Below are 24,840 nucleotides of genomic sequence, written 5' to 3'. Positions count from 1 at the left end.
AGATGCTAGTAGAGTAGAATCCCTTGATTGATTTCCAGAAAGAATTTTAAGAAAATGCTATTGATTGATTTTAAAGGATTTTGCAAAAGCATAGGAAGTCCTAGAGGTTTGCTTGCTTCCCCTCATCAAGGCATATACACTTAACTTCTTTGCTAGTCTTCTTGGATAACACATATAATTGAACTAACAATAACACATAAAACAGCACTTACAGAAAATATTTCCTAAATGAAAAGGATGAAGAAATATGTATGGGCTGTTTGCCCTCCTTCGATAAAGAGGCCCTACTTTAGCCTACCATTGTTAAATTCACACTAAATTAGAATTATAATGATGCCAAAGCAACTTCATCATTCTGCATTAAACTTTTATTTTTCAGATTGTTTTCCCACCCACATATGCTTCATCATCAGAAGCATCAAGGCTTAAAGGCTATAATACAACTAGAGAGTCCTATTATTTTAAAACTGATTATTTTAAGATTTGTACAGCATCCTTCTCTTAGCAAACATCCTTTTCCACTTGATAAAATTCTCTCCAGACAACCGCAATGGAAGCTATGCTTTTGTAAACCCATTGCACTTCTTTTAGGCCATGTTCATGTATCATCTTCCTCAGCTGCAGCCTGCCCTAGGGTTTCCTCCTTTGATGAAGCCTATTAATTGTGATATATCCTCTGAAATTGAATTGGCTTTCCCCCTAAGCTCTTTTCTTCCATGGCCTGACCTTGCATATCTGAAACTGGCCCTATACGTGCATTCTATAGCACACTTCACAGAGATTTCAAAATACTTGATAAATATTAAATCATAAGCTCATTCCAAACACTTGAAGAAACTTGAAGAGTATTTGTGAGCAATCCTTTCTCCCAAACTATGCTGCATAAATCAGAAAAACAAATATGATGTAGCAGACCACAAGAGACAAGAGCTTCAAACAGGAACTAAAGCATTCTGCCTCTGAAGATATCTGCAGGAAGAATGTGAATCAACAGTACAGTTTCCCTCTCCATTGCTTTCAGTTTGTGGAATGAGAAATTGTTTCCTTCTCTATTTACATTTTAAAGGTGTAAAAGAAACAGATACACCTATATCAATATACGGAAAATACGCATGAGCTTCATATTTACAAGCAAAGATAAAGGAGGATAACTTAAAAAAAAAAAAACCCTACTAAAACAAATAAACAAAGAAAATGCCAAAACACATCACTTCACTAATTTTTTTTTATAAGATTTGTCAAAGTTCTATCCATAACACATTTCTAAGGCCTTATTCTTTTTAAAAATTTCACAAATTGCTATTTCACAAAACTATTTGTGAAAAACAATGACTGAATCAAAAAAAAAAAAATAACCAACAAAGTTACAGAAAGAGAAAGAGTAGGAAATGCGAGGATTACTTGTTTTGGAGCAGTATTTTCTTCATTTTGCCAGCTGCTAAAGCCAGGATAAAGACACTTGCTGATTAGCTCAAGGCACACAGTAGTTCAGTAACACTGACATATACTGGCTAGTTGTATACTTGTAGCATAACCTAAAGAGCAATAAACCATAATCTAACCCCTGTTAACCAATCCGTGCATCCTTATACACAGTATGTGCTGTATGTTAGACTTCGCAAGTATCTCTACTGAGGATGGACCAAATAGTTATACGTTGTTTTTCACTCACTGAAGTCTGTTCAAAGGCATAATGAACACATATACCATGTATCAAAACAGAGAAAGCATCTACTTTTCAATAAGTAACAGCCATTGCTATGCAAAGTACAGTAGATACTCCATGCCTGCATTTCCTTCAACAGCCCATCACTTCCAAACTGTCACTTCAGTCGACGGGATGAATAAAGGAACTCAAACTGATTTCAGAAGAATCACTTCATGCAAATGCTTCCTCTCAGCAAAGTACGGTATAGAATCATAGAAGCATAGAATAGTTTGAGTTGGAAGGGACTTAAAATATCATTCAGTTCCAATCCCTCCGCCATGGGCAGGGAATCTCCCACCAGATCAGGCTGCACAACTCCCTCTCCAACCTGGCCTTGAACACCTCCAGGGATGGGACATGCACAACTTCCCTGAGCAATCTGTGCTGCGGCCTCATCACTCTCATCATGAAGAAACTCTTCCTCATGTCTAGTCCAAATCTGCCCCTCTCCAGTTTATATCCATTGCCCCTAGTGCTATCACTACGTGCCTTTGCAAAAACTCCCTCTTCAGCTTTCTTGTAGATTCCCTTCAGGTACTGGAAGGTCGCTATAAGGTCTCCTCGGAGCCTTCTCTTCTTCAGGTTGAACAACCCCAATTCTCTCAGTCTGTCCTTGCAGAGAAGATGCTCCAGCCCTCTGATCATCTTTGTAGCCCTCCTCTGGACCCATTTCAACAGTTCCATATCCTTATGTAGAGGATTCCAGAACTGGACACAATATGCCAGACAAGGTCTCACAAGAGAGAGATAGATTGGGCTAAAGCAAAAATATATTCTCTAACTTACTTGGAACGCCAAAGAACACGTTTTACTTTAGCCCATACTTGAACTACTTGCAAAGCCACCCTACAGCACACATTAAGCCTCAAGACTAAATCCCTTATATACATCCAACAACGACGAACATAACGCTGTTTCCTCCAACTCGAGGTGCTCATCCTGCCCCTTCGCAGCAGGGGGATTCCCCTTGGAGAGGTGTTAACAATCTCCCTCCCCCAGCACGGCGCCCACAGGGAATCCCCACTCCAGCCACCTCCCTTCTTTAAGCAAGCCTAAGAGGGCAGATGGGACTCCCCCCTGCTCGGCCCGCGAGGGAACCCCAGGGCATCAGACTGCACGGCGAAAGGGCGACAAACCAAGACAATCAAGGCACCAAGGGGCGCGCTGAGAGGGACAAAGCCACTCCGCCTCGACATGCCGAGCCCCGGCCACGGACACTCACATGAACCGAGCAGCAGCCTCCCTGCGCCTCCGCCCGCAGCGGGGAAAGGACCCTCCCTCCTCGGGCTGCCCAAGCGCGTGCCTGAGGAGTGTCAGCAGGCGCCTAGGAAGCCCAGACTGGAAAAAAAATCTCAGGCATCACTGGGACGACCCCTAGCCGGGGCCCTTCAGTGAGGGCTGGCGCCGCAAAGTGACGTAAGGAGCGGCGAGGGTGGGTGAGGAAGTCGCGCTGGGAGGCGGGGTTGCCTTGTCTAGCGTAGCCCCCATTGGGGGACCGCGACTGGTTACAGAGGGGCTAAAGGAGCCCCGCCCGGGCCGCCTGGTAACTGAGGGACAGAGGTAGCCCCGCCTGGTAACTGAGGCGCTGAGGGAGCGGCGGGCCTGGCTGGGGGCGCGAGGTGTGGAAAGGCAGCGCCGGTTCGCGCCTGTGTGGGGTTGGGTGCAGTGCCTTGGGGCTGGGGGGCTCCGGCTGTCGGGCTCATAGGGCCCGAGAGGCGGTTACCGGGCTGCCTGGGGATCCCAGTGCTTCTGGAAGTTGTTCCGGCTGGAGAATAAGCCTTATGAGGAGCGGCTGAAGGAACTGGGGTTGTTTAGCCTGGAGAAGAGGCTGAGGGGAGACATTGTCACTAATAGTTACACGTTTTAGCTGCAGATATGAAAATTGAGATGTCTGTAGCTCTCACTAACTCTTACATCTGGCTTTCCAAGCAGCGTCATCTTACTCTAGGCAGTAACATAAATGCTCCAGACAACATCAGTAATTCTTCTAGTGCAAATATCTACATAGAATACAAAGGCTTTCCTGTATCTATGACAAAATTATCCAAATACTACTAAGATAGGGCACTTTTAGTCTTTGCTGTTGGCTTATATCTCTCTTGAGTAAAATGATGCTTTAATATCCTTACAGGAGTAGGAAAGGGAATAACTATTTAGCATTTTCGTAAAACAGCCCTTCAAATGTTTGTCAGTTACCTGTGCCAAAAGACCACAATACCTATCTCTTTTTTTCTGCTCAAATTTGTGTATTCTTTGAAGATAAATAATAATATTGAAGCCTTGTTAAAATCTGGTTTGCATTTTCTGTTTATCACAAGTAACAATATTATAATGAAAATTTTGACCTTTTTATTCTATCTATTTTTATTTATCTATTTATGTAGCTGGAATCCAAAGCAATTCTGCACAGTATTTGAATGGAGTAAAAATGTTAATAAATACTGGGTTTTTAAATATGCCTAATGTGCATGTGATCTGTTATTATCTATCAAAGACTTATAGTTATTCTTTATTTACAGGCAGAATACATCTTCAATGATTATTAGAAAAGTTAGAAGATTTTGTGAAAGATGATGTTTTGATTTTATGCTGCACAGGGAAAATGCTTAGTTAAACACAATACTACTTACGTTTAGATATTTTTAAGCAATCTTATGATATCTCTGTAGTACAAGGGATGTTTGTAGTAGACGTTTATTCTACAGATGGAAAAAAGATTATGAATTGTGAAATGTGCTCTCTGTTTGTAGTTCTGCCAGATTTGTATGTGGACTAAAAGAAAGAAAAAGGGAAGGAAAAAGACAAAACAAACAAACACCCCCACCCCAATTAGAAAATAGTGACATGACATCTTTGAATTCCAAGGAATTTGAACTCAACTTTTCTTCAATATATGTTGTGCATTTTAATAAGCCAAGTGATGGTGGGACCTGGGAAGCAAATGACATCGGGGTTTGTGTGTTTTTTGTGAAGTTGCAACACTGTAGCTAAAATTGCATCTTTTATTTCAGTTACTGTATCAAATTAGTAATCACTCTAGATGCAAGTTTTTTTGTGGAAGAATTTCTTCTTATGCAATGTCCTGCTTTGTTGAAAAAAATTGATTTAACTAAAAACACTATAAGTATAGGATGTTCAGGCTACCTGCTCTCCTGAAATTGTTCTCAGTTGCTTTAAAAATAATTCAGTAGCAGTACTGGTTATAGGTATGTTTTAATTGTGAAAAGTTGCCTTTGTTAGTTGAGGAACATTTACACCTAGATAGTCAGGAGCCGTTTAAATAGCTAGCCATTTAAAATTGCTAGCAGGTGTTAGTGTGTGGCTAGTTGTCTTTATTTCTGCATGTTGCTTTAGAAACTATAGATGTGTTTCACAGGATGAATTTATTCAGGCTGGTGTAATATTTGCTTCTGAGAGTCAAATTTATGTTTTGGTTCTTTTTTAAAGGTGAAGTCCATGGTGTCCTCTGACTCAATTGCCTTAGCACTGCTGCAGTTAAAAAGTTGTAAATAATGGCTAGAAAATGCTAAATTCTGAAGAAAAAATATTTATTCCTTAGGAGCAGTAGGTATTTAGGAGAATATAAGTTGCTTGGTAGATGAAGGGCTACCTTTTTGTGTATTATTTCTCAGTGTCGGACATGGAAAAACTATCAAATGAAACTTTTATCAAAGTAGCGCTAATCTGAATGTTAAATTAGGAAAGTTTTTTTCTGTCTGGTGCCTTTACTGGGTTTTGAGTAAATGACCCACAATATTGCAGTAGTCATATGAAGGTTACTTGTATTAGAGCATTTTTCTGGTCTTAAAAGTAATTTTACTTGATTCTTAAATCTGTATTTAAAACTATCGCTATATTTTCATCTTTAAATGCGGTGTTTATGATGCAGTAGCACTGTATTGTTATTGTTGTATTCATTATACAAAAATGTCCCATTTCTATATAACGAAGAAAAAAACCTTTAATTGTGTTATTTAGCAAACAACTAGTAAGCTGAGTCACAAGAATCTGTATCATTTGTGGGTATTTTTTTTCTCTTTTTAAGGAACACTAATTGCTGTGGAGGGCTTAAGATTGTGTGAAAAAGATGTTTCCTTTAAAAGACACTGAGATGGGTGCCTCCACCTTCTTCGCCTCAGCTCTGCCACATGATGTTTGTGGAAGTAATGGCCTTCCTCTGACCCCTAATTCCATCAAAATTTTGGGGAGATTTCAAATCCTTAAAACGATGACCCATCCCAGGCTTTGCCAGTACGTTGACATTACCAGAGGTAAACATGGTGAGTATCTGTTTGATAAGTAAATACGTACGGTTACAGTTTTATTTTTATGATGGTATTTCTAAAAGTGAATACAGAATATTGCTTCTATGGTACCAGAAAATGGCTGGTTTTCATTCTGAAAATGACTGTAGGCCTTTGCTTTGACTAGCAGTACTGATGTTTTTCTTTCTTATCTACAGGGACAAGGCGGAGGTTAGTTGTCTGTCCTCTTTTGTTATATGTTATGCTAACTGATAAAAGCTAAAACTTTCTGCTTTTTATACCTCACTGTAAAATTCTTGTACTCAGTTGCTGTGGAATGTCTTTGTGTGGGACGTCGGAAATATATATTTTTTTTGATGCTGAGCTCCTACACCCATGTTTTAATCTTGTGAAGATTTTCTTGGGATAACTAGGTTTCTTGTACTTGATTTGGAGCTGTTCTTGTTGTCTCAGTCATCTTGTCTGCAAGCTTCCCTTGCTTATTTATTTTTTATTCTACCTCTTTAAGAACTCTCCCACTAACTGTTACCATGCTTATTAGTAGCTCAAATAAGTCTACAGTTGTTTTTTTTCTGGTCCGGATGATCTTATTCTGTTGCAAGCTCAGCAGGAGTACAGCACATAGTTTCCACAAAAAGACTGTAACACCTGTGACAGTTACGTGACTGCGACCTGTAACTTTTAAGTCAAGAATGTTCTCATATAAAAGCATATTGCATGTACTTGTTTGATTAGCTACAGGCTTTTGTAAAGTAGAGCTAGTAATTTTTCCCCTTTAGAATGAATTATGATAGGATGTTTCAGTCAGGAGACTGTTCTGTTCCTAGTGGTTGGAGTTAACAGCAGTTAATTGTTTTCAAATAATATGGTGAATCTGGTGGCAAACTTTCTTTCTGATACTGACATAATTTTTTACTTCTCAATTCTATGCATAGTGATTTAATGTTATTTTTCTTGCAAATGTCAGTTTCTACCCTTACAAAGAAATATGAAAGCAGACTTGGAAAAGAAGCAAGGAAAAAAATAATTAGATGTATGAATTTCCTCCCAGAAGACCCTGAAAAAGGGTATATAGATGAAATGGAAAAAACATTCAAACTGATTTTTTTTATTTTATTTTTTTGGTAAAAGTAAACTACTTTTAAATCTTTGCTAGCATTGTAGAAGGCAATCCAAGAATTTTTTCTTCCAAAGAAGGCTTAAGTGTTCCTTTGATTTCAAAAATGAGAAACAACTAGATGAGTAACAAGCATTCCAGCTTTGTGATTTGTGTTGCTCAAAGTATTTTCCATGTTTATTTTACTGTAGCAGTCTTATAAAAAGATGTTTGAAATATTTTAGTTTGGTTGGTTTTGAATCTGAACATGCACTACTGGCTGTTCTAAGAGTAGTGGAAGTAGTGAAGCCTAGCTTCTTTCAGTCATCTGACACCTCTGTGTAACATCTTGCACCTTCTCTTTTCCTTATCTTTGCTGTCTTCAGTGCAACAATTGTTTTGTCTTTTCCTCTGTATTCAGAGCCAGCCTATCAATCTTTGGAACATATGGGACCCCTGCAAAGGTAGCTATTTGTTGGGCAAAAGGCAATAGAGCTACCAGTGTGCTAGATGACCCATCAGGACTGAAACTCCTGTGCTTGCTCTGAGACTCTCTTCTCAAAACTGGTGTTCTCTTTCATCAACCCAGCCACAGATATCTGTAAATTTGTAGATGCTTATCTTTGAGACCTTTATTACTAAGTCAAATCTGATTGAGGGGTTCAAAGTTTTTAGGAGGTTACTGGATAGGGGTGTGGATGGAGGGATGGATGGATTGTTTGATTGACAGTGCTTTGTGTGGGGAAGCAGGGAAGATAATCTGATAAGTCTTATAGATGAAAATGGTGGTGATATCCAGAAGCAGTATGCCCTTAACAAGTAGGTCAACTGCAAAGTTTGTACTCTCATTGTCTCATTTATATTCATTTGTTCTGTTTTTGGTTTTTTTCAATTAGAGAGACTGGTTGTGGCAGCTGAACACTGTGAAAAGAGTCTGGAAGATTTGCTACGAGAAAGAAAGCCAGTCAGGTAAAGTGTAAAGCTAAACTCAATCCACTGACTGTAATTTCACATATCTGCGGCAAAGTCCCTGACGTTTTTTTAACTTTTACTTTTTTTAACTTTTATATGAATTTTACTGTGTTGAAGTTTAATCTGAAGACATTCATTATCTGATAAACACTTGCCTGAAAGAAGGGAGTACTTATTTCTGCACGATTCTAAAAGCTAGAAGAGTTATGGGGAACTTGCCTATAACTAAAATACTTTGTAACTGATAAAATCCCATCTCTCTTGTAAAAGTATGTTTGGGTTTTCTTTTTACAAATACGGTCAGACCTATGAAAGAAGTATCTTCCTAAGAAGATGCCAGATGATGAAATACATACTGTCCTTAGAAAGGACAGAATTTGGTGTGTGGTTTTCATATGCAGAAATGTAGTAATCTGTTTATTAGAAAGTGGACAGGGTATTGGATAAATATGCCAGGGTTCTAATAAGTGATTTGAATTTGGGTTAATATAGTCACTTCAGCAAGGCTTTGGTGAAAACCAAGTCCAAAGGCTAAATGTCAAGAATGCTTGGTTTCATATTATAATGTATAGAATGGTTGAGCTGTATCTTTAAAGAAGCAAACAAACAAACAATATCACAATCAGACTTGTTGCTAGAAGTGTTTACTGTAATGTTAAAGTCTATCACATTGCGTTTGGAGCAAAGAGATGGTCTCTTGTCCTAAAGAATGTGTACCACAGAAAATGTGAAGAGTGGAAGAAAAGAAACATTATTTCCATTTGGGATATCAAGGCATTGTGGGCTAATAGGTTATTTCCGGAACACACATATATCTAAATGTAAAAGACGTCTAGAGAAATCCGAAGTCTCTTCATTTAGTTTCTGGAAAGTTTATAGCAAGCATTCGGTTTCACCTCTCTTGATATTCATGCAAACGTAGACATGATGATGATTCAGTAAAATAATAGACAAATTTTTGTCTTCCCTGTTAACTTATGCCATCTCAGATGCGCTGTGTTGGGTGAGGCTCTATTCATACATAGACTTCCTGTGATTGATCCCAATTTAGATTTGTATGAAGGGGGTAGTACTGGATCTGTAGCATTTTGAGACTTTTGAAGGCTAAATAGGATGCTAACAGTGTTGTCTGGCAGAGATAAATGTAAATGCAAAATGGCCTATGCCTGTGCATTAGCTTTCTGTGAACTTAAATGTGTGTGACCGTATGTGTTGCAGAGGACTGTAGCTTGAGGAATGTTAGGCAAATATGGCTTCCATTTTTTTTCTAAAGATAGATATTTAGGTGTAAAGTGCTTCTCTTGTGTGATGTGTATTATAGTGTTTCACACAGCTTTGCGTCGGGTTCCTGTTGCGTGAAGTTCCAGAAATAAAGCATCAGAGGCTCATTTCTTTCCCATCCGGTTCTCACAGTGTTCTTTGAACACCTGTATCTTAGTGTCACATGAGAAGCAGCCCCTACCATCTGCTGCCCCTTGGCTGTTTTTGAAGAAGCAGGCATGTAGCCATTTTAATTTGCTTTGAATTGCTTGCTACAGTATACATGCATAGATTCTCTGACAACTTGTGTTGCAATTTAATCCTACAGCCTTAGAATTGCATGGGACAAGATGCCCATTTCTGAGGGGGGGGCGGGAAATTAACAAAACTTTCTTGAATAACAGCAGAGGTCTGTATGCACATCTGTTATGCCCCTCTATACTAGGATGTGTTTTGGGGCACCCAGAAAGATTTTTGAGATATTTTTAGATAGTTTGCTAAGGTATGCAACTTTGGGGTTTTGGCATGCTGAGAAATGTTACTTAGTTTGTGACAGTTACTTCAGCAATTTGAGATGTGGCTTTGTTGAGAGCAGATACATAAAACCTTTAGTTTTCTCTCTTAGCTTGAGACAGTTCTTACTGAAATAAGTTACTCTCCTATCTAATCTTTCTTTTGATGAACCAGTTTGGACTTCTCTAGGAAGTTGCAAAACCTGAGCTGTAAGGCTAAAATATAGCCTGTACGTTTATTTATGGCTTTAAAAGACATCATCTACAGAAATTACAGCTTTTGCAGTAGTAGCTGAAAGATAAATTGTGTTCACTTCAAATGGAGTTTCTTGCAAGACTGGCATTTTCTTCTTCCTTCTCTTTTTGGTTTAGTGAACCGATTCCCGGTTATTGGTTTTGTGTTCTGTCAGTTACCTTTGGAGAGAAATATTTGGCTTTTGCCATGTATTCTGGTTGTATTGGTTCGTGACGGCATAGCTGGTTACACGTCTAGAGCTGATGTGTATGCTATTGCAATTAATTTTATAAACTGTTTATGGAATGTGAGAAGCTGCTTTTCTGGTTTCTAGATTAATTTTCCTTACGTTTGCCAGTAACTTAAGTCCTCTGCACCTGTACCACAAGCTGATGTAAAATCAGCAGGAAATCTTCTATTATGTTAGTGCTGAAATTCAAGACACGACGTTATGGACTGTCTGTCTTTCCATACATACTGGAAAACAGGCCATGCAGCTTTTGGTAGTTATTTGAAGTTAATCTTTCCTGATGTCATGCATCAAATGTAGCAGACATTCCTTAATATTTGAATTTTATTTAAAAAAAAAATGCAGTGGAGGTTTTTTTTTTTTTTCAATTAACCTCAGTTTTACCATGTTTTCTAATTCTAATAAATCAATTGCACATAGGGACCACATACTGGAAATTAGAGCTCTAATAATTTACCATATCTGCTCAGTCACCATGCAGTAAGTCATTGTACTGAGCATATCACCAAAAATTTCCTTGAACTTGAATTTGTGATATATTCAAGAATTTATTCATTACCTCACAGTCTGTGATAGCAGTCTTCAGGAATTATAAAGGTTATTTTTCGTTGTCCTCAAAGTTAACATGCTCTGCTTTTCTTTAAAAGAATGATGCAAGTAAATGTTTGGTAATTTATGGCCAGATTTTGTCTATTGGGTGATGTGTTTTGGGGATCCTAAATGGAGTGTATGCTGCTCTTGGAACTCTATTGGGTAAATTTCAAGAACTCTCAAATAGAAGAAATAACTTCGATCTTTTTAATTCTTGCATTAGGTACCCAGATGCAGAAAAGGAATTTAGGCCAGCTCTTTTAGTGTTTTCTGTGTTTATTCGTGGGATAGCCATGTGAATATAGTACAATTAATGCTTCTAAAAGTGACGTGAATTCTAATTTTCTTTAATGTCCTTCTGCAGGATGTCACAAAAACAGAAGGGGAGCTCTTTTGGAGTTGTGTGCCACAGAGAACTTGAGCTGTAAACATGGATAGTTTTAGAATAGATTAAAATAAGAATTTTAGGGACTTTTTTTTTCACCAGACCAGTCTCCATTGTCCTCTGTGAGAGGCTGTAGTCTGGGTCAGTGTTTCCATCTTGTTTATTCCAGATTTCTTGTCCTGTTTGTTGTTACTCTGAGTCAGAGAAAGGATGCACTTAATTTTAGTTATACAGTCATATTGGTGCAAAATCAGCTCTCTGAAGTATGTTCAGCAGTCAGTTAAATTTTTAAAGAGCTAGGAATTTATGTAGATAATCAAGCAAAAATAGTAAATATCTGATTTAAGCTCATAATAGTTTACTACTCTTCAGAGAGTTGAAAATGTATCTCTGTCTGGATGGCTTCCTCTGTGTTTGTTTGTGCGTGCAAGGACTTTCTTCTTCTGACTATATTAGTCCCATAAAGTTATGGTGGGTAGAAGTTTTGTACTTCAGTGTTCTCACTAAGATCAGTTTTTATGTTTGTGGCAGTCAAAATTTTACTAGATTTTCAAAGTTGCTGCTTGTTTTAGCACTGTTGATACCACAGACCAGAATGTAAAATGTGAATTTGTTTTTAAGTTTCTGCATCTTTTAAACACATTTACAACTACTCCTTTGGGATACCTTTTCCAGACAGTGCTAAAGGAGTTATTTTCTGTGCTCCTGTGCTGTTGTTATAGGAGTTGTGAGCTTTTCCTTTTCTGTCACGCTTGAAGTGTTTCTTTGAAGAAGTTGGTCTGCACTTGTATGCGTAATAATAAAAATGCCAGCAAATGCTGACATTCAGCAGACTTTTGGCACCTACAGTAGAATTTCTGGATTAGTCTTCAATTTGTGGCTTGGGCAGTCTAAGACTATTCCTTTCTTCAATAAAATATAGTTGTCATATGTTTTGAAAGTCATGGTTTTGAAAAATTATTAGTGAACCATCAGAGATACAAGATATAGTTTGTTATACACAGAACATTTGATGGGAAGCAGACTGTGTCTGCAGCTGTTTACTAGTTTGGAGAAAACATGATCTAACTGATTCAGATGAGTACATTTTATTTGGCTGTATTAAACACTCGTTGATTTGATTGGATTTCTTTATGCCATCCTTGCTGTTAATGTGCTTTTGGCAAAGTTGAAGTGGAACTATGTTACGGAAGAGATTACTGGGGGGGTGGGGGGTGAGGGAAGCAATTTATGAGTAGCCAGGAGTTCTTCAAAAATATTGTAAGACAGGTGCAAGTCATCAAAAGGCTGAAGGTTTTACGTGATTTGACTTGAAGAGCTGCATATGAGCAGAACTTCAAGAGCAAAGTATTCTGCTTTGAATCAAGTCTGTGTCAGAATTTCACATGAGAAATCCATATGCCATAATGGGATTGCATTTAGCAAAGATAAATGATGAAGTAGTAAAATGAAATAACGGGAATAAACAAACTTAAAATAAATGCTTTTAACCATATGTGAGACTATAGTTTGGGCATTTAATATCTCTGGTCACACCAATTCTTTGGGCCTGCCCATCCAGCCATTTTTTTACCCAGCAAAGCATACATCCATCTAAGCCATGAGATGCCAGTTTTTCCAGCAGAATGCTGTGGGAAATGGTGTCAAAGGCTTTACCAAAGTCTAGGTAGACAACATCCACAGCCTTTCCTTCGTCTGCTAAGCAGGCCACGTTTTCATAGAAGGAGATCAGGCTGGTCAAGCAGGACCTGACTTTCCTAAATCCATGCTGACTGGACCTGATCACCTCATGCTGACTGGGCCTGATCACCTGATTATCTTGAAGTGCTGTGGTGGCACTCAAGATAACCAGCTCTATAACCTTTCTCAGCACAGAGGTCAGGCTGACAGGCCCATAGTTCCCTGGATTCTCCTTCTGGCCTTTTTTTGTTTATGGATGTCATGTTTACTAACCTCCGGTTTCCCCCCTGGATTATGGGGGCTTCATTCTTCTCCCTGCCCCTGTCTTCCAGATGAAGGAATTGGATACTAATGTTTGATGGCAGCACAAAAACCTCCCAGAACATGTGTCCTTATTTCCCTTACATGTGAAACAGTTTGTACACTCTTTTTTTCTTGTCTTCCTCTCTTCTAGGACAAAAGAAAACAAGAATCCTATTCTTTGGGGCTATGATAGTCTCTGCTTCTTGCTATTAAAAAGTGATGTGACGGCTGTATGCAACATAAAGTCATAACATTGGAAAAGTGCATGATTATATTTCATCCCTTTACTGTGCTTCTTCTGTAGTTTCTTGTAGACACATCACACATTTCTCTGCTAAAATCAGTATTGGAGATCTTGAGCTGAAGATGAGTTATGCTGAGCTAATCAAGAACAGAAGTAGCAGAGTTTAGAGTCTTACAGTATGTAGTGAAAGATGATGTTAAGTTTCTCTCAAACAGACCCTCAGTGGGAGGGTGGCTTCATCCTGCAGAAATATTTCTGCAAGGAATTGTGTAAGGATCAGTGTTAAAATTCCATTCCGCAGAAATGAGCGAACTATTACCAATGAGCTAATGACTGAAAAACCAAATGTCAAATTTGTACTGTGCAAATCTTACTGGATTTAAGCCACAACATTAGTCTTAAGGTTGATTTATGATAGTTGTGTTTAGAATAGAAAAATGCCTGTGGACTTGTGAGAAAAGGATGTGTTAAGTATATGGTTATTCTGTGAACTGTACTGAATTGACACTCTATCCTACTTTTAGGAAGGAAGAAAAGGAAGAGCTAAAATTCATTAAACTTGCCATGTAGTGCGTATTTTTAGAAAGGAAGAATTTTTAAAGTGCGAGTTCTTGCATTTGGAATTACTAAGCAGTGTCTTTAGGGGGGCATTTGTCACTAATTAGGGCTCAGACAGCTGATTTATTTAGATGCATTGATATGCTTTCAAACATATCTAAATTTATTGTGGTTTGAGATAATTTCTTCTGTATATATGGATGTTCTCTCGTTGAGTTCAAGCTCCTCTGTTTTACAGTGCAAATACACACAGACTTGTGCCTTCCCTGCAAGCTATCTGAAGCCACAGTAGTCCTGTGTTGTCCCATCAGTGTTGTGCCAGACGTGAAATGATAGATTTACAGAACTTAATGTTATGGGAACATCTTGTGGGCTCCTTTTTCCCACTCTGCAAGTTTGTGGGCATGGAGTTAACTGAGTTGCTTGGATCCTGAATTACTAGGACCTTCAGATGGACAGATACATATGCAGACAGAAGGGCTTTGTGTTTGGACTGGGTATGTGCACTTGCCACGTGTGTTTATAGCCAGATAGATACCAGGGAACTGGAAATTGAGTGTTTAGAGGCTGACAGATCGGGCTAGTTTTAATGTTTGAAACTGTTAATCTTGTTTATTAGCAGCACACATCTTGATAAAGGTTAACTTGCACATATTATTAACATCACAGTGTTCACAAAACTGTTAGTCTTTAACACTTACTGTAAATTAGCTGTGAGTATACAATACCAAGTAGCTGCAGCCCTGTGTCTGCTCAGTACCTAGCCCTCAGTTGCAGTAGGGCAAGAGTCCTTCACCTTGAGAGGCTAACCATGTATGCTCCCTTGCTGTGGTGAAAGAAGCTGTGGACAGCTGCAGCTCAGACTTTCACCCCTACTTGTCCTCCTGGTGTTGCAGGTCGAGGTTTGTACAGGCAATGCTGACTGAGGCTGGCAGATGGTTCAGTCGTGGGGACAGTCTGTAGGTTGGCTGTACTCCTCTTGGGCCACGGTGTGTCTTTGTGGAAGCCAGAAATATAGGTTACCACAGGACATGAGGTAAAAAAAGCCTTGAATGGACCTGTACTAGGAAAAGGGACCTTTCTCAGGCTCTGTCTTTAATGTGATCCAGTGGGAACAGATGTGTAAACCAAAGTGCACTGTACATCCTTTAGCAGTGCTGGTTCTAGATAGCTCCGGTCTGCTCTGGTCAAAATGCGCACTAGTGGCTGCAGGGCAATAGGCAGGTTACAGATCTTACCTTCTGGTTCATCTAAAAGGAATCCAGTTTGTGTGCTCTGGAACCACTCCGAATTAAGTGTGTTAGGAGGGGTGGCCAGGAGGATATACTTTAAAAGTATGCTATAATCCAAACTCATCTTAATTCAGAATTCCTTAAGTGGCCTTGAGCTCTCTGCTGCAACCACAAAACTGAAGGTTGCTGTTATCATTTGTTTAACTCAAAGCTGAGTTTTGCATAAGCTGCAGAAAAGCCCTGTAAGTAGCTTATCTTTCTGCTTTGCTGATTATCAGAGTAACCTGTAAGAAGAGTCCGCTCTCCTCTTTTTGTCTTAGTTGCTTAGAATTCCTAACAGATACAGTAAGTTTTTAAAGATGGAATACTTCCAGTGCAAGAAGCTAGAAATTGTGAAACATAGTTCTTGCTTTACTTTCTATTCATAGAATTACAGGTAAGATACTGAAAGTAGATGAGGATAGTTATTTCTTGTATGAATTTGTGTGTAATTCTTGGGGAAAATAAAAGTTATTTTTCCCTGTATGTGTCCTCAGTAATCTCTACACATTCTTTAGTTTTAAATATAGTATCCATGAGGTTGCTCACTCTTCTGTTCTGAGCAACTGTAGTCATGCAAGTTCTTAAAATTCTGAATGCTCATCCTATTTTCTTGACCATTTGCTACCCATAGAAAGCGTGGAGGAAAGGGTAGAGTTAACAGAATGATAATGCCTGTTTTCAGTGCAGACTTTTCTCCCCACTGAGGATTCTTGCAAGGTGGTCATGAGATCACCTTTAATCTCTGCAGGTGATCATATCTTGGCTCCTTCTTGCACTGAATTATGTGTGCAAGAAGATTGTTGTGCTCAGAGAAGCAAAATTCTTAAATGGAGCTCAGTTCTTCAGCCATTAGGTCTTTGAAGAAGAGGAGCTCTCTGTTTTTTCATTGTCTGAATATTCTGAGAATTCTTTTAGATTTTTCTTCACTGGAAAGTAATTTTTTAATCCTTAAATAAATGGAAAAAAAATCTTGGATTTGATCAGGTGACGATGTGGTGTTGAGAATCTCATTGTCACTAACATTTTCTTTCTCAACCCTGTTTCGTAGTAATTGATAATACATGGTCCTTGAATTTGCACAGCATTTTAATGGTTGGGCGCCCCTTGTTGGGTTGGATGCCTAAGCATGAAAGCTGGATTTCCAGGAGCTCATCTCTTCCAGCATAGCAAAGAGTGGCATATCTGTCCAAACTGAGAGATGTTCAGAGATAAAGAAAACACTGGATTGTGCAGTACCTGCTTGCTCTGTGACTAATTTATGTTTGGCTTCCAGACATAGCTGAGGTTTGTGCAAATTTATGATAAAATATAAAGGCAGACGTGAATTCTTTCCTGTTTGCTATCAGTAATATTTTGTAATCTCCAGAAGTAGTCATTCAGGTTTAAAAGTCCGTAAAGGAAGTATAGGCATTGGTTTGGTTGGTTGGTTTGTTTGTTTGTTTTCATTTTAACTCTTCAGACACTTTGATCTTCAGAGATCTGCGGTCTTAATATCATGACAGTGAAAAATCAGCTGGGAGTTGGAGACGTCTCCTTCCTATACTTAGGCTGTGGCTAGCCATTTGCTGCCTCTCTGTACAAAATTTACGTCAAATCCTGAGCAGACAACCTTATCTTGGCTATACTTTCCAGTGATTTCTGAAATCTCATTTTTCTACTGCTCTCGTAATTTTATTGAAGATCCTAAACAACTGGTACAAGCCAACTTCAGCTGTTTTGCGAGGCCAGCATTTATGAAAGTAATAAAACACTGAGTTTGCCCTTCTTTATGTGGGGGGGAAGAAATGCTTCGCACTGTAAAACTACTGTTGTGCTGTGTATATGCATGTTCTTATAAGCAGAGAAGCTAATGTGCAAACAAATTGGCTCAAGAGGAAAAAAAAATAAGTTTTTTATAGACAATGCTAAAGTAGACTTAGAATTCTGTGAATATTCCCCAATTAATTACTTTATTTTAATGCATACATTTGCTATAAGCAAAGAACTATGCTTTTTTTTTCCTAACTAATGTAGGAATGAAAGCCCCTGCTGAAAAAGACAACCAAAACCATTGTTTCTATATCAAGTGTCTTTTATTTTGTTCTTCTTGGGAATAATGTCACTTTAAGCAAAATCTTCTTTGAAAACTTCCTCATAGTAATGATAACTCAGAATAATTCCTCTGCTCTCAGCTGAAAGCATGGCAAGACCTTTATTCTTGTAATGACATGATTCCAGAGTTCCTAAGAGCAAATGTAGGTTATGACCCACTTCGCATCTGAATCAAAACTTTAGAATGTTGCTGCCTTAATGTCTGGTTTTGAAGAAATCTTGTTTTGACCCTGATCTTTGTGGCAGAAACTTCTCTGCCCTAGTAAAACCACAGTTATCTCTATAAAGTGGCTTTAAAATTAGAGCTTCCAGTTTGAGGTTGTAATTGTCTGAATAATGATAGCAGTTGCATGAGAAGAATATTCTATCATCCTGTTGAGCTAAGCCTGACTGATATAGAAGCTCAGGGTGAAAAGAGGCTACTTTAGTATCTGAAAATAACATACCTTCAGCATATGAACATTTGTTTTATTAAAACTACTTCTATCATATAATCTAAGGTTGCTCACTGACACCATTCTTTCATATGTACGTGGCTGTGCCTTTGATTAAGAAAATGTTTTCCTTCTGGTGTTGGTGTATAGAAGGAAGCTGCTCTAAATTAACAGTAGCATAGTAAGGCAGTTCTGGTAATATATTCTCATCTACCCTACTTCCCCTTTCTTCTGGCAAAGACCATACTAGCAAACTCTGTGCAGTACTACCTCTTAATGGGAGGAGGCAGAGAAGCAGTGATGAAATTAATCAGCAGTATCCTGTCAGCAAACCTTTGAAAAGTGGTAATTTTGAGTGATTAATGCAGATAGTACTGAGACTTGCCAACTTTATGGAATTGCAGCTGAACAAGCACACTTGTTCTAAGTGTATCTATTCTAAGTGTAGTAATGAAAGCTTTGAGTAGCTTTTGGATATTCATTGGGTGGATTAAGAACACAGGATGGGCGGTTGTGTTTAATTACTCTAATTTCTGGTAACTCTGGGTTCATGTTATGCCCCAATCCTGCTTATTCGGAGGTTTAAGGGGGGTGATATTTTAAATATTTTTGCACAGTACAAAAGTGATCACCTTTTTTTTCTACAACAGAAAAACCATCACCACCAAATGGATCCAGCAAAGATATCATCAGGAAAAAGTGGTTCACAGTGCGTTTTGGCACGCACTACTTAAAACCAAAGTTTCTCCCCCTATTAATATAAGAGGCACACAGAGGAAGGAGTCTCACCATGCTTGCGCAGTATTTCTGATTGGAAAGTTCTTGAAGTGGAGCATGTGTAGATGTCTCTCCTGGAAGGTTCTGGAATGGGATCTGGGTGTTTTAGGGGTCACTTGCAGTTCAAGAGACAGATGCCAGAATATCTGCTGCTTGAACACTTCAGGCAAGTGATAAATCAACTCTTCCATTTCAATTAGAAATTAATACCTGGGCATTGAAGACTATTTGTGTTTCTCAGTGTGGATTCAGCAGTCATTAAAGATATCATCTGTCTATAAACAGGAAGGGTGGAAGTGATATTTTTAGAACTTTTGTAGTGAATTATTCTTGTGACTATAAATTATTGTATTATGCTCTTCCCCTTGAAAAGAGCACTTTAAACGTGCTTGACATCAACATAGTGTTGCCATAATTTATATTAGGTCAATACTTCTACTTAAAATTATAAATTAAGCCTTGCAGAAAACAAATGGACTCAACTAACATCTACAGAAACTTTTTTTTTGCACATCTTCCCATACCAGGTATTTACCCAAACATAGAATACATTCCCATGCGATGCAGAGCAGGGACCTCATCTTGGACCCCTACACCCAGAAAACCAAAAAAAACCCTAAACCCCAAGAACCCCACAAAGAGAGAAAAAAAAGGAAATCGAGGTTTATACAACTCTCTCCAGTATCTCTGCTGAAGAAGTTCAAAGCTCATTCAGGGCCTTTTAAATCATCACTTTAACACCAATGGGGGCCAAGAGGAGGTATTTCAGATCATCTGTTTGGTTAATGGCAGATACAAACTCATGGAAGAAAAATACCGTAACTCTTCTTATCAAAACAGTTTTGATTACTTGTAGAGCTGGAATTTATCACAATTCCACTCTAGAACTCCCTATACTAACAGGTCAGTCAAAAGCGATCTACTGTAATGAAAACTGCCATGAGTTTGACCAGTATTTTCAATGTAAAAGTTAAAATTTTCACTTAACCACCCCATCATTCTATTGTTTCAGCTGATGGGGTTGGTCTCGCTGAATGATGAAGCATGAAAACCCTCTCGGTTACAGAACCCACTGATCATCAGTGAGGAAACATTTAAACCACCTCATATCTTCCTGTTCAAGCAACACAACAAATACCAAAACGTGAAATTAGAACAATAAGAAAAATATTAAGAAAAGCAAACCTAGAAATGGGTTAAAACAAGATCAAATGCTTCCTTTGAGTAGCAACAAGTCTTAAACACAGTCTGCAGCTCAAGATCAGTCAGGAAACTCTTCAGCATGTTCCTGGAAGAAGAAATGAAGGAAACAAAAGGTGAATTTTTCATCGTGGAGGCTGACATCAAAGAGTTTGAACTCTGTGCCTGGGAAGATCATGGAATGGATCCTCCTAAAGCACATGGTGGACAGGCAGGTGATTAATAGCAGCCAGCATAGCTTTACCAGGAGCAAGTCCTGTCTGACCAACTTGGTGGCTTTCTATGATGAGGTAACCACAGCAGTGGACATGGGTAAACTGACAGACATGATCTATCTAGACTTCTACAAAGCCTTTGACACGATCCCCCAGAACATCCTTCTCCTTAAATTGGAGAGATATGGATTTGATGGGTGGACTGTTTGGTGGGTAAGAAACTGGTTGGATAGTCATATTTGGAGAGTAGTGGTCAATGGCTCCAAGTCCAGATGGGGATCTGTGACAAGTGGTGTCCCTCGGAGTCAATGCTGGGGCCAGCGCTATTTAGTATCTTCATCAATGGTATAGACAGTGAGATCGAGTGTACCCTCAGCAAGTTTGCTGATGACACCAAGCTGAGTGGTACACTTACCACATCAAAATGACGGGATGTCATCCAAAGGGACCTGGACAGGATGGAGAAGTGGGCCTGTGTGAACCTCATGAGGTTCAACAAGGCCAAGTGTAGGGTCAGGGCAATCCCTAATTTCAGTACACGATGGGGGATAATGTAGTGGAGAGCAGCCCTGCAGAGAAGGACTTGGAGGTGCTGGTCTATGAGAAGCTTGACATGAGCCGGCAGTGTGCACTGGCAGCCCAGAAGGCCAATCATATCCTGGGCTGCATCTAAAGAATCATGGCCAGCAGGGTGAGGGAGGTGATTCCTGTGGCAGTTAAGGGCACAGACTCTGTTCATGGTGCAAACGAAATAGAGTTTGATTGAAAGCTAAAGTTTATATACCTTTGTCTACTCCATTAGCAGCTACCCCAGTAAAATTCCACTGCTAAAGTTTCTATAGTTACAGAGATAAAGCACAAGGACTACTGCTAGAGATGTACCCCTTATCTTCTTGTTTTCCTGCACTGCTTCCTCGACTTACACATTCCTTTCTAGTATTCCACAGGCTCTGTCAGCCATTCCAAGGTCTTAAGCCAGCTAGCAAGCTCTGTGCTTGCTGCTGATATCACAGGTATGCCAAGGCATACCTGCTTGTGTTGACTTATGTGCGGCAGTGGAATCTTTTATGCCTCTACTGATTCAGGGACACAGTCTTGTCTCGTCAAGTTCAAACCCATACATGCTTTCTCCCATAATTCTGCCGCTCTAGTCATCTCTTGCAAGACCTCAGCTGGAATATTGTGTCCAGTTTTGGAATCCTCAACATAAGAAGGATACGGATATGTTGGAATGGGTCCAGAGGAGGGCTACAAAGATGATCAGAGGGCTGGAGCACTTCCCATATGAGGACGGGCTGAGAGAGTTGAGTTTGTTCAGCCTGGAGAAGAGAAGGCTCCAAGGAGATCTTATTGCAACCTTCCAGTACCTGAAAGGGGCCTACAAGAAAGCTGGGGAGGGACTGTTTACAAAGGCTTGTAGTGATAGGACTAGAAGCAATGGTATAAACTGAAGAGGGGCAGATTTAGAATAGACATAAGGAAGAATTTCTTCACCATGAGAAGGGTGAGGCACTGGGACAGGTTGTCCGGGGAAGTTGTGGATGCCCCATCCCTGGAGTTGTTCAAGGCCAGGTTGGATGGAGCCTTGTTGCAGCCTGATCTAGTGGGGGTTGCAGGGGAGTTGGAACTAGATGATCCTTAAGGTCCCTTCCAACCCAAACTATTCTATGATTCTACGGTTCTACTTTTTTAACAAAAAGTTTATATTATGCTATGCAATTGTCAGTACATAATGTACTGTAAGGTTTTTCTAAAGTATGTTTTTTTCTTAAATCTTTAATAGATTTCTGAGGGAAAAATGTGGAAGAATAGTGCTCTGTATATTTAGACTGTTTAAAGTAGTCATTTTGTGTTAGTAATAGTCTCAAAACACATGTGCTGGTAGAAAAGAATAATAGGCAAAATTGTGTTCTGTTAAGTGAATGCTGGGTAGAGATCCCCAGCTTAAAATATAATTTCTGTATGCAGAGTGCATTGACTGATACTTGGATTTGATAGTCAGCTGTAGCCATTGGAAGCAATGTCTTCACAGCGTGCATGAAGCATACAGACAAAGGAGAACTTCCCCTTTTGATCATTGGTTTGCAGAGGTGCAAGGATTTGACCCTTAAAATAACTGTGCTCTCAGATGTGAATGTATTCCAGATCTCCACAGCCTTCTGATTGCTAACGTGTTAGCTGAATCATAACTTCCGGTGAAAACAAGAATATTGAATGTTCCTCAAGGTTGTTTTTGCTTTTTTCCTTGGAAAAATAAATTGATTTCCTCAACTTCTTCAAATTTCCCACATTACAAAAATCTTGAACCTGTCAAGTTGTGCGTCATCCAGATTTCTCAGCAGTGCAATGCTGTGATGAGCTAGGTGGAGAGTAGCTGGCTGAGGGATAATGAAAATGGTTTGTGAAGCACCTTGCTTTGGTGCTTGATACCTACTTTTCCAAATCTATAACCACCTTCTGTGCCACCTTATATGCTGAAAGGATGTGCTGTCACTAGTTACAGGGACCAAGTGGAGCATGAAATGCATAGTATTCTTTTTCTGTAATTTTTTACTGCAAAGTCAGTGCTGCCAAGTCTTACTGTTGTATTATAACTGATAATTTTTAGTTTGGTAATTTTGAAAATGCTTACTTAGTACAACTCAATCACATAGATGTGGTTACTTCAGGGTATTTTCTTTATCTTTGAGAGAAAAATCTTGGCTATATAGCTGTAACAATGAGGTTTTGTAATCCTTCCCACCTCCTCCTTATAGTAGTAGAACTAGTCTTCCTGAAGCCAGCCTTATGAATGTGTCAAGCTGGTGGCTTCTTTTATTTAAAATTTATTTGTTAGTTGTTCTGAATCAGGCATCTGCCTTTTGTAGTAGTTCCCTTGGTATGAAGTTGTTGGTTTTGTTTTCATAAGAAAGGTTATGGTGAAAAACCCAAAAATATTTTGTTTTACCCTCAAGTCTCCAAACTGAGGTAATTTAGGCATGATCTTTCCTAGGTCTATGACTTTTTCTGTCATCTGTTTTCTGTTTAAACATGTGATATTAGATGTTTAAGTCTGAAAAGATTGTTAGTATGTCAGAATTGTGGTAGAGCACGATTTGGGAAGCAAGCAGAGTTTGCCTGCGACAAAAGTCACTTGCAGACTTCTTATGAACTTAAGTATCTTTGAAAGCATAAGATCTGAGCTGATTTGTAGTTGTCAGTTGTCTTTTTGGCATGCAAACAACAATTGTTTTTCAGATATGCTATTTAATTTAACATGGAGGAAGATAAGAAAACAGGCACTGCCTGTTGTGTGACCATTCAGCATGCGTCTTTACAACTCACTTCTCCTGCAATGATTGTGTGGTTTAAGGCTCTGATAATACTGCTCCTTGTTCCATTTACTGCATAGTAAATGTTTAATAGACAGATGTCAAGGCCTCTATACAGAGGGCTGAAACTTGATATACCTTGTGCCTAGAAATTTAGATGCTGATGGATTCATGTACAAAGGAGTGATAGTCCTTGTCTAGAGCATGGGTGATGCCTGGTTTTTGAACTAATTTAACAAGACACACCTGAGCAGCTGAAGATCTGATTTAGTGCGTTTTATTGTAAAGGAAGAGTGTCCTGGCTGTAGTCAATTCCCTTACTTGCTTTTTACATGTTGTCTTGATTGGATTCCTGAGTCTACCCTGTTGTGATAGACCTTGCCAGAGTTGTTGATCACAAAATTTGGCTTTTTAAAGGTGAATGTGTTTGTTCAGCTGAAGTCCAAAATAAAACAAAATAAAGATTTTTTGAGATTTGACTTCAATTGATTTTAATTCTACTCCTGCATTTTACCAGTTGGTACCTTTTGGAGAAGGGGAAGAAAACATGAGATGTGTTGTTCCCTCTGATGAAAACTTGGCAATGTGGCATATGACACATGTATACAATGCTATTGAAATAAAGTTCTTTGTTGTGTATTTTGATGTCATTGTCTTGGTTTTCTTCCTTTATTGTCACTTGTGTATCTAATTCTGTTGTGTTGGTGATCTCAGAATGTAGAGTTCATGATAAGAATGTAGAGTCTGTGATCTTATGCTAAATGAGTGCTTCTTGTGGTGATTGAAATTTGCTTATTTCATTGCACTTTTTTGTCTAATGAGAAATTCATTATTCTACCTTTTACGTGTGAGCCAGCTGAGGCTAAGATAAAAAAAATGACTTCTCAGAAGTTTGTCAGTAGCAAGATCAAAAACTGGACATGTGACTGTGTCTTTCTCCTTTTGTGCGTTAAACCAGATGGCCCTAGAGGTTTCATTAAGATGGAGCTTTATAAGGTGTGCTTACTTTTCAAAAGGACTTTGTTCATTTGCTCCCCCAGTTTATGGGAAGAAATCTGGATGTGTTAAAGGAATTCAAGGTGTGATATTTTAAAAGTTTTGCTTTATGAGGAGCAGATACAATTAAATCATTCAGAGTGATAATGGTCTGAAAAATCACCTATTATACACAGCAGATTGCACAGAAAGCTTTTTATTAAGTTCTTTATCTGTGCCTTCATCCATTGTTTTATGGACATTTTTATCATACATTACAAGTTGAGACCTTCATAAAAGTGGAACATCATTTGTTTTGCTTTTAAATTCATGCATGCAGCTTAGAACTTTAAAACAAGAATACAAGGACTTTTTCAGATTTCTCAGATGAGCAATATGAACTTGTTGAAGATATCCTGTGTGAAATACCTCTGTGCATGAGTTAGAGACTTCCTGAGGACTCTGCCTATAAAAGTCATTTTTTTTTCTTTTATTCTCTGCTTG

The 24,840-nt window shown here is 38.8% G+C and overlaps 2 protein-coding genes across 8 annotated transcripts in view; one reads left to right on the top strand and one right to left on the bottom strand.

Annotated features, from left to right (window-relative positions):
• The window catches only part of AIMP1 (aminoacyl tRNA synthetase complex interacting multifunctional protein 1), a 35,593-nt gene extending 32,510 nt beyond the window's left edge, over positions 1-3,083 (bottom strand). For 2 of the 3 annotated variants that reach the window (XM_054065474.1, XM_054065475.1), the window contains exon 1: positions 2,931-3,083. In XM_054065474.1, the coding sequence (XP_053921449.1) occupies positions 2,931-2,932 (2 nt within the window). In that variant the 5' untranslated portion in view covers positions 2,933-3,083. The remainder of the gene's footprint in view (positions 1-2,930) is intronic. The other variant, XM_054065476.1, reaches the window with a different exon arrangement.
• A 58-nt stretch (positions 3,084-3,141) lies between these two features.
• TBCK (TBC1 domain containing kinase) overlaps positions 3,142-24,840 on the top strand; it is a 111,517-nt gene continuing 89,818 nt past the window's right edge. For 2 of the 5 annotated variants that reach the window (XM_054065469.1, XM_054065473.1), the window contains exons 1-3: positions 3,142-3,327; positions 5,754-5,988; positions 7,966-8,038. In XM_054065469.1, the coding sequence (XP_053921444.1) occupies positions 5,796-5,988; positions 7,966-8,038 (266 nt within the window). In that variant the 5' untranslated portion in view covers positions 3,142-3,327; positions 5,754-5,795. Of the gene's footprint in view, positions 3,328-4,154; positions 4,661-5,753; positions 5,989-7,965; positions 8,039-24,840 lie in introns of those variants that run through there. The other 3 variants (XM_054065471.1, XM_054065470.1, XM_054065472.1) reach the window with 3 other exon arrangements.

This window comes from Cuculus canorus, chromosome 4 (genome assembly GCF_017976375.1).
Source record: "Cuculus canorus isolate bCucCan1 chromosome 4, bCucCan1.pri, whole genome shotgun sequence".
In the NCBI taxonomy this organism is placed as follows: Eukaryota; Metazoa; Chordata; class Aves; order Cuculiformes; family Cuculidae; genus Cuculus; species Cuculus canorus.
This window is presented reverse-complemented; position numbering and strand designations above follow the sequence as displayed.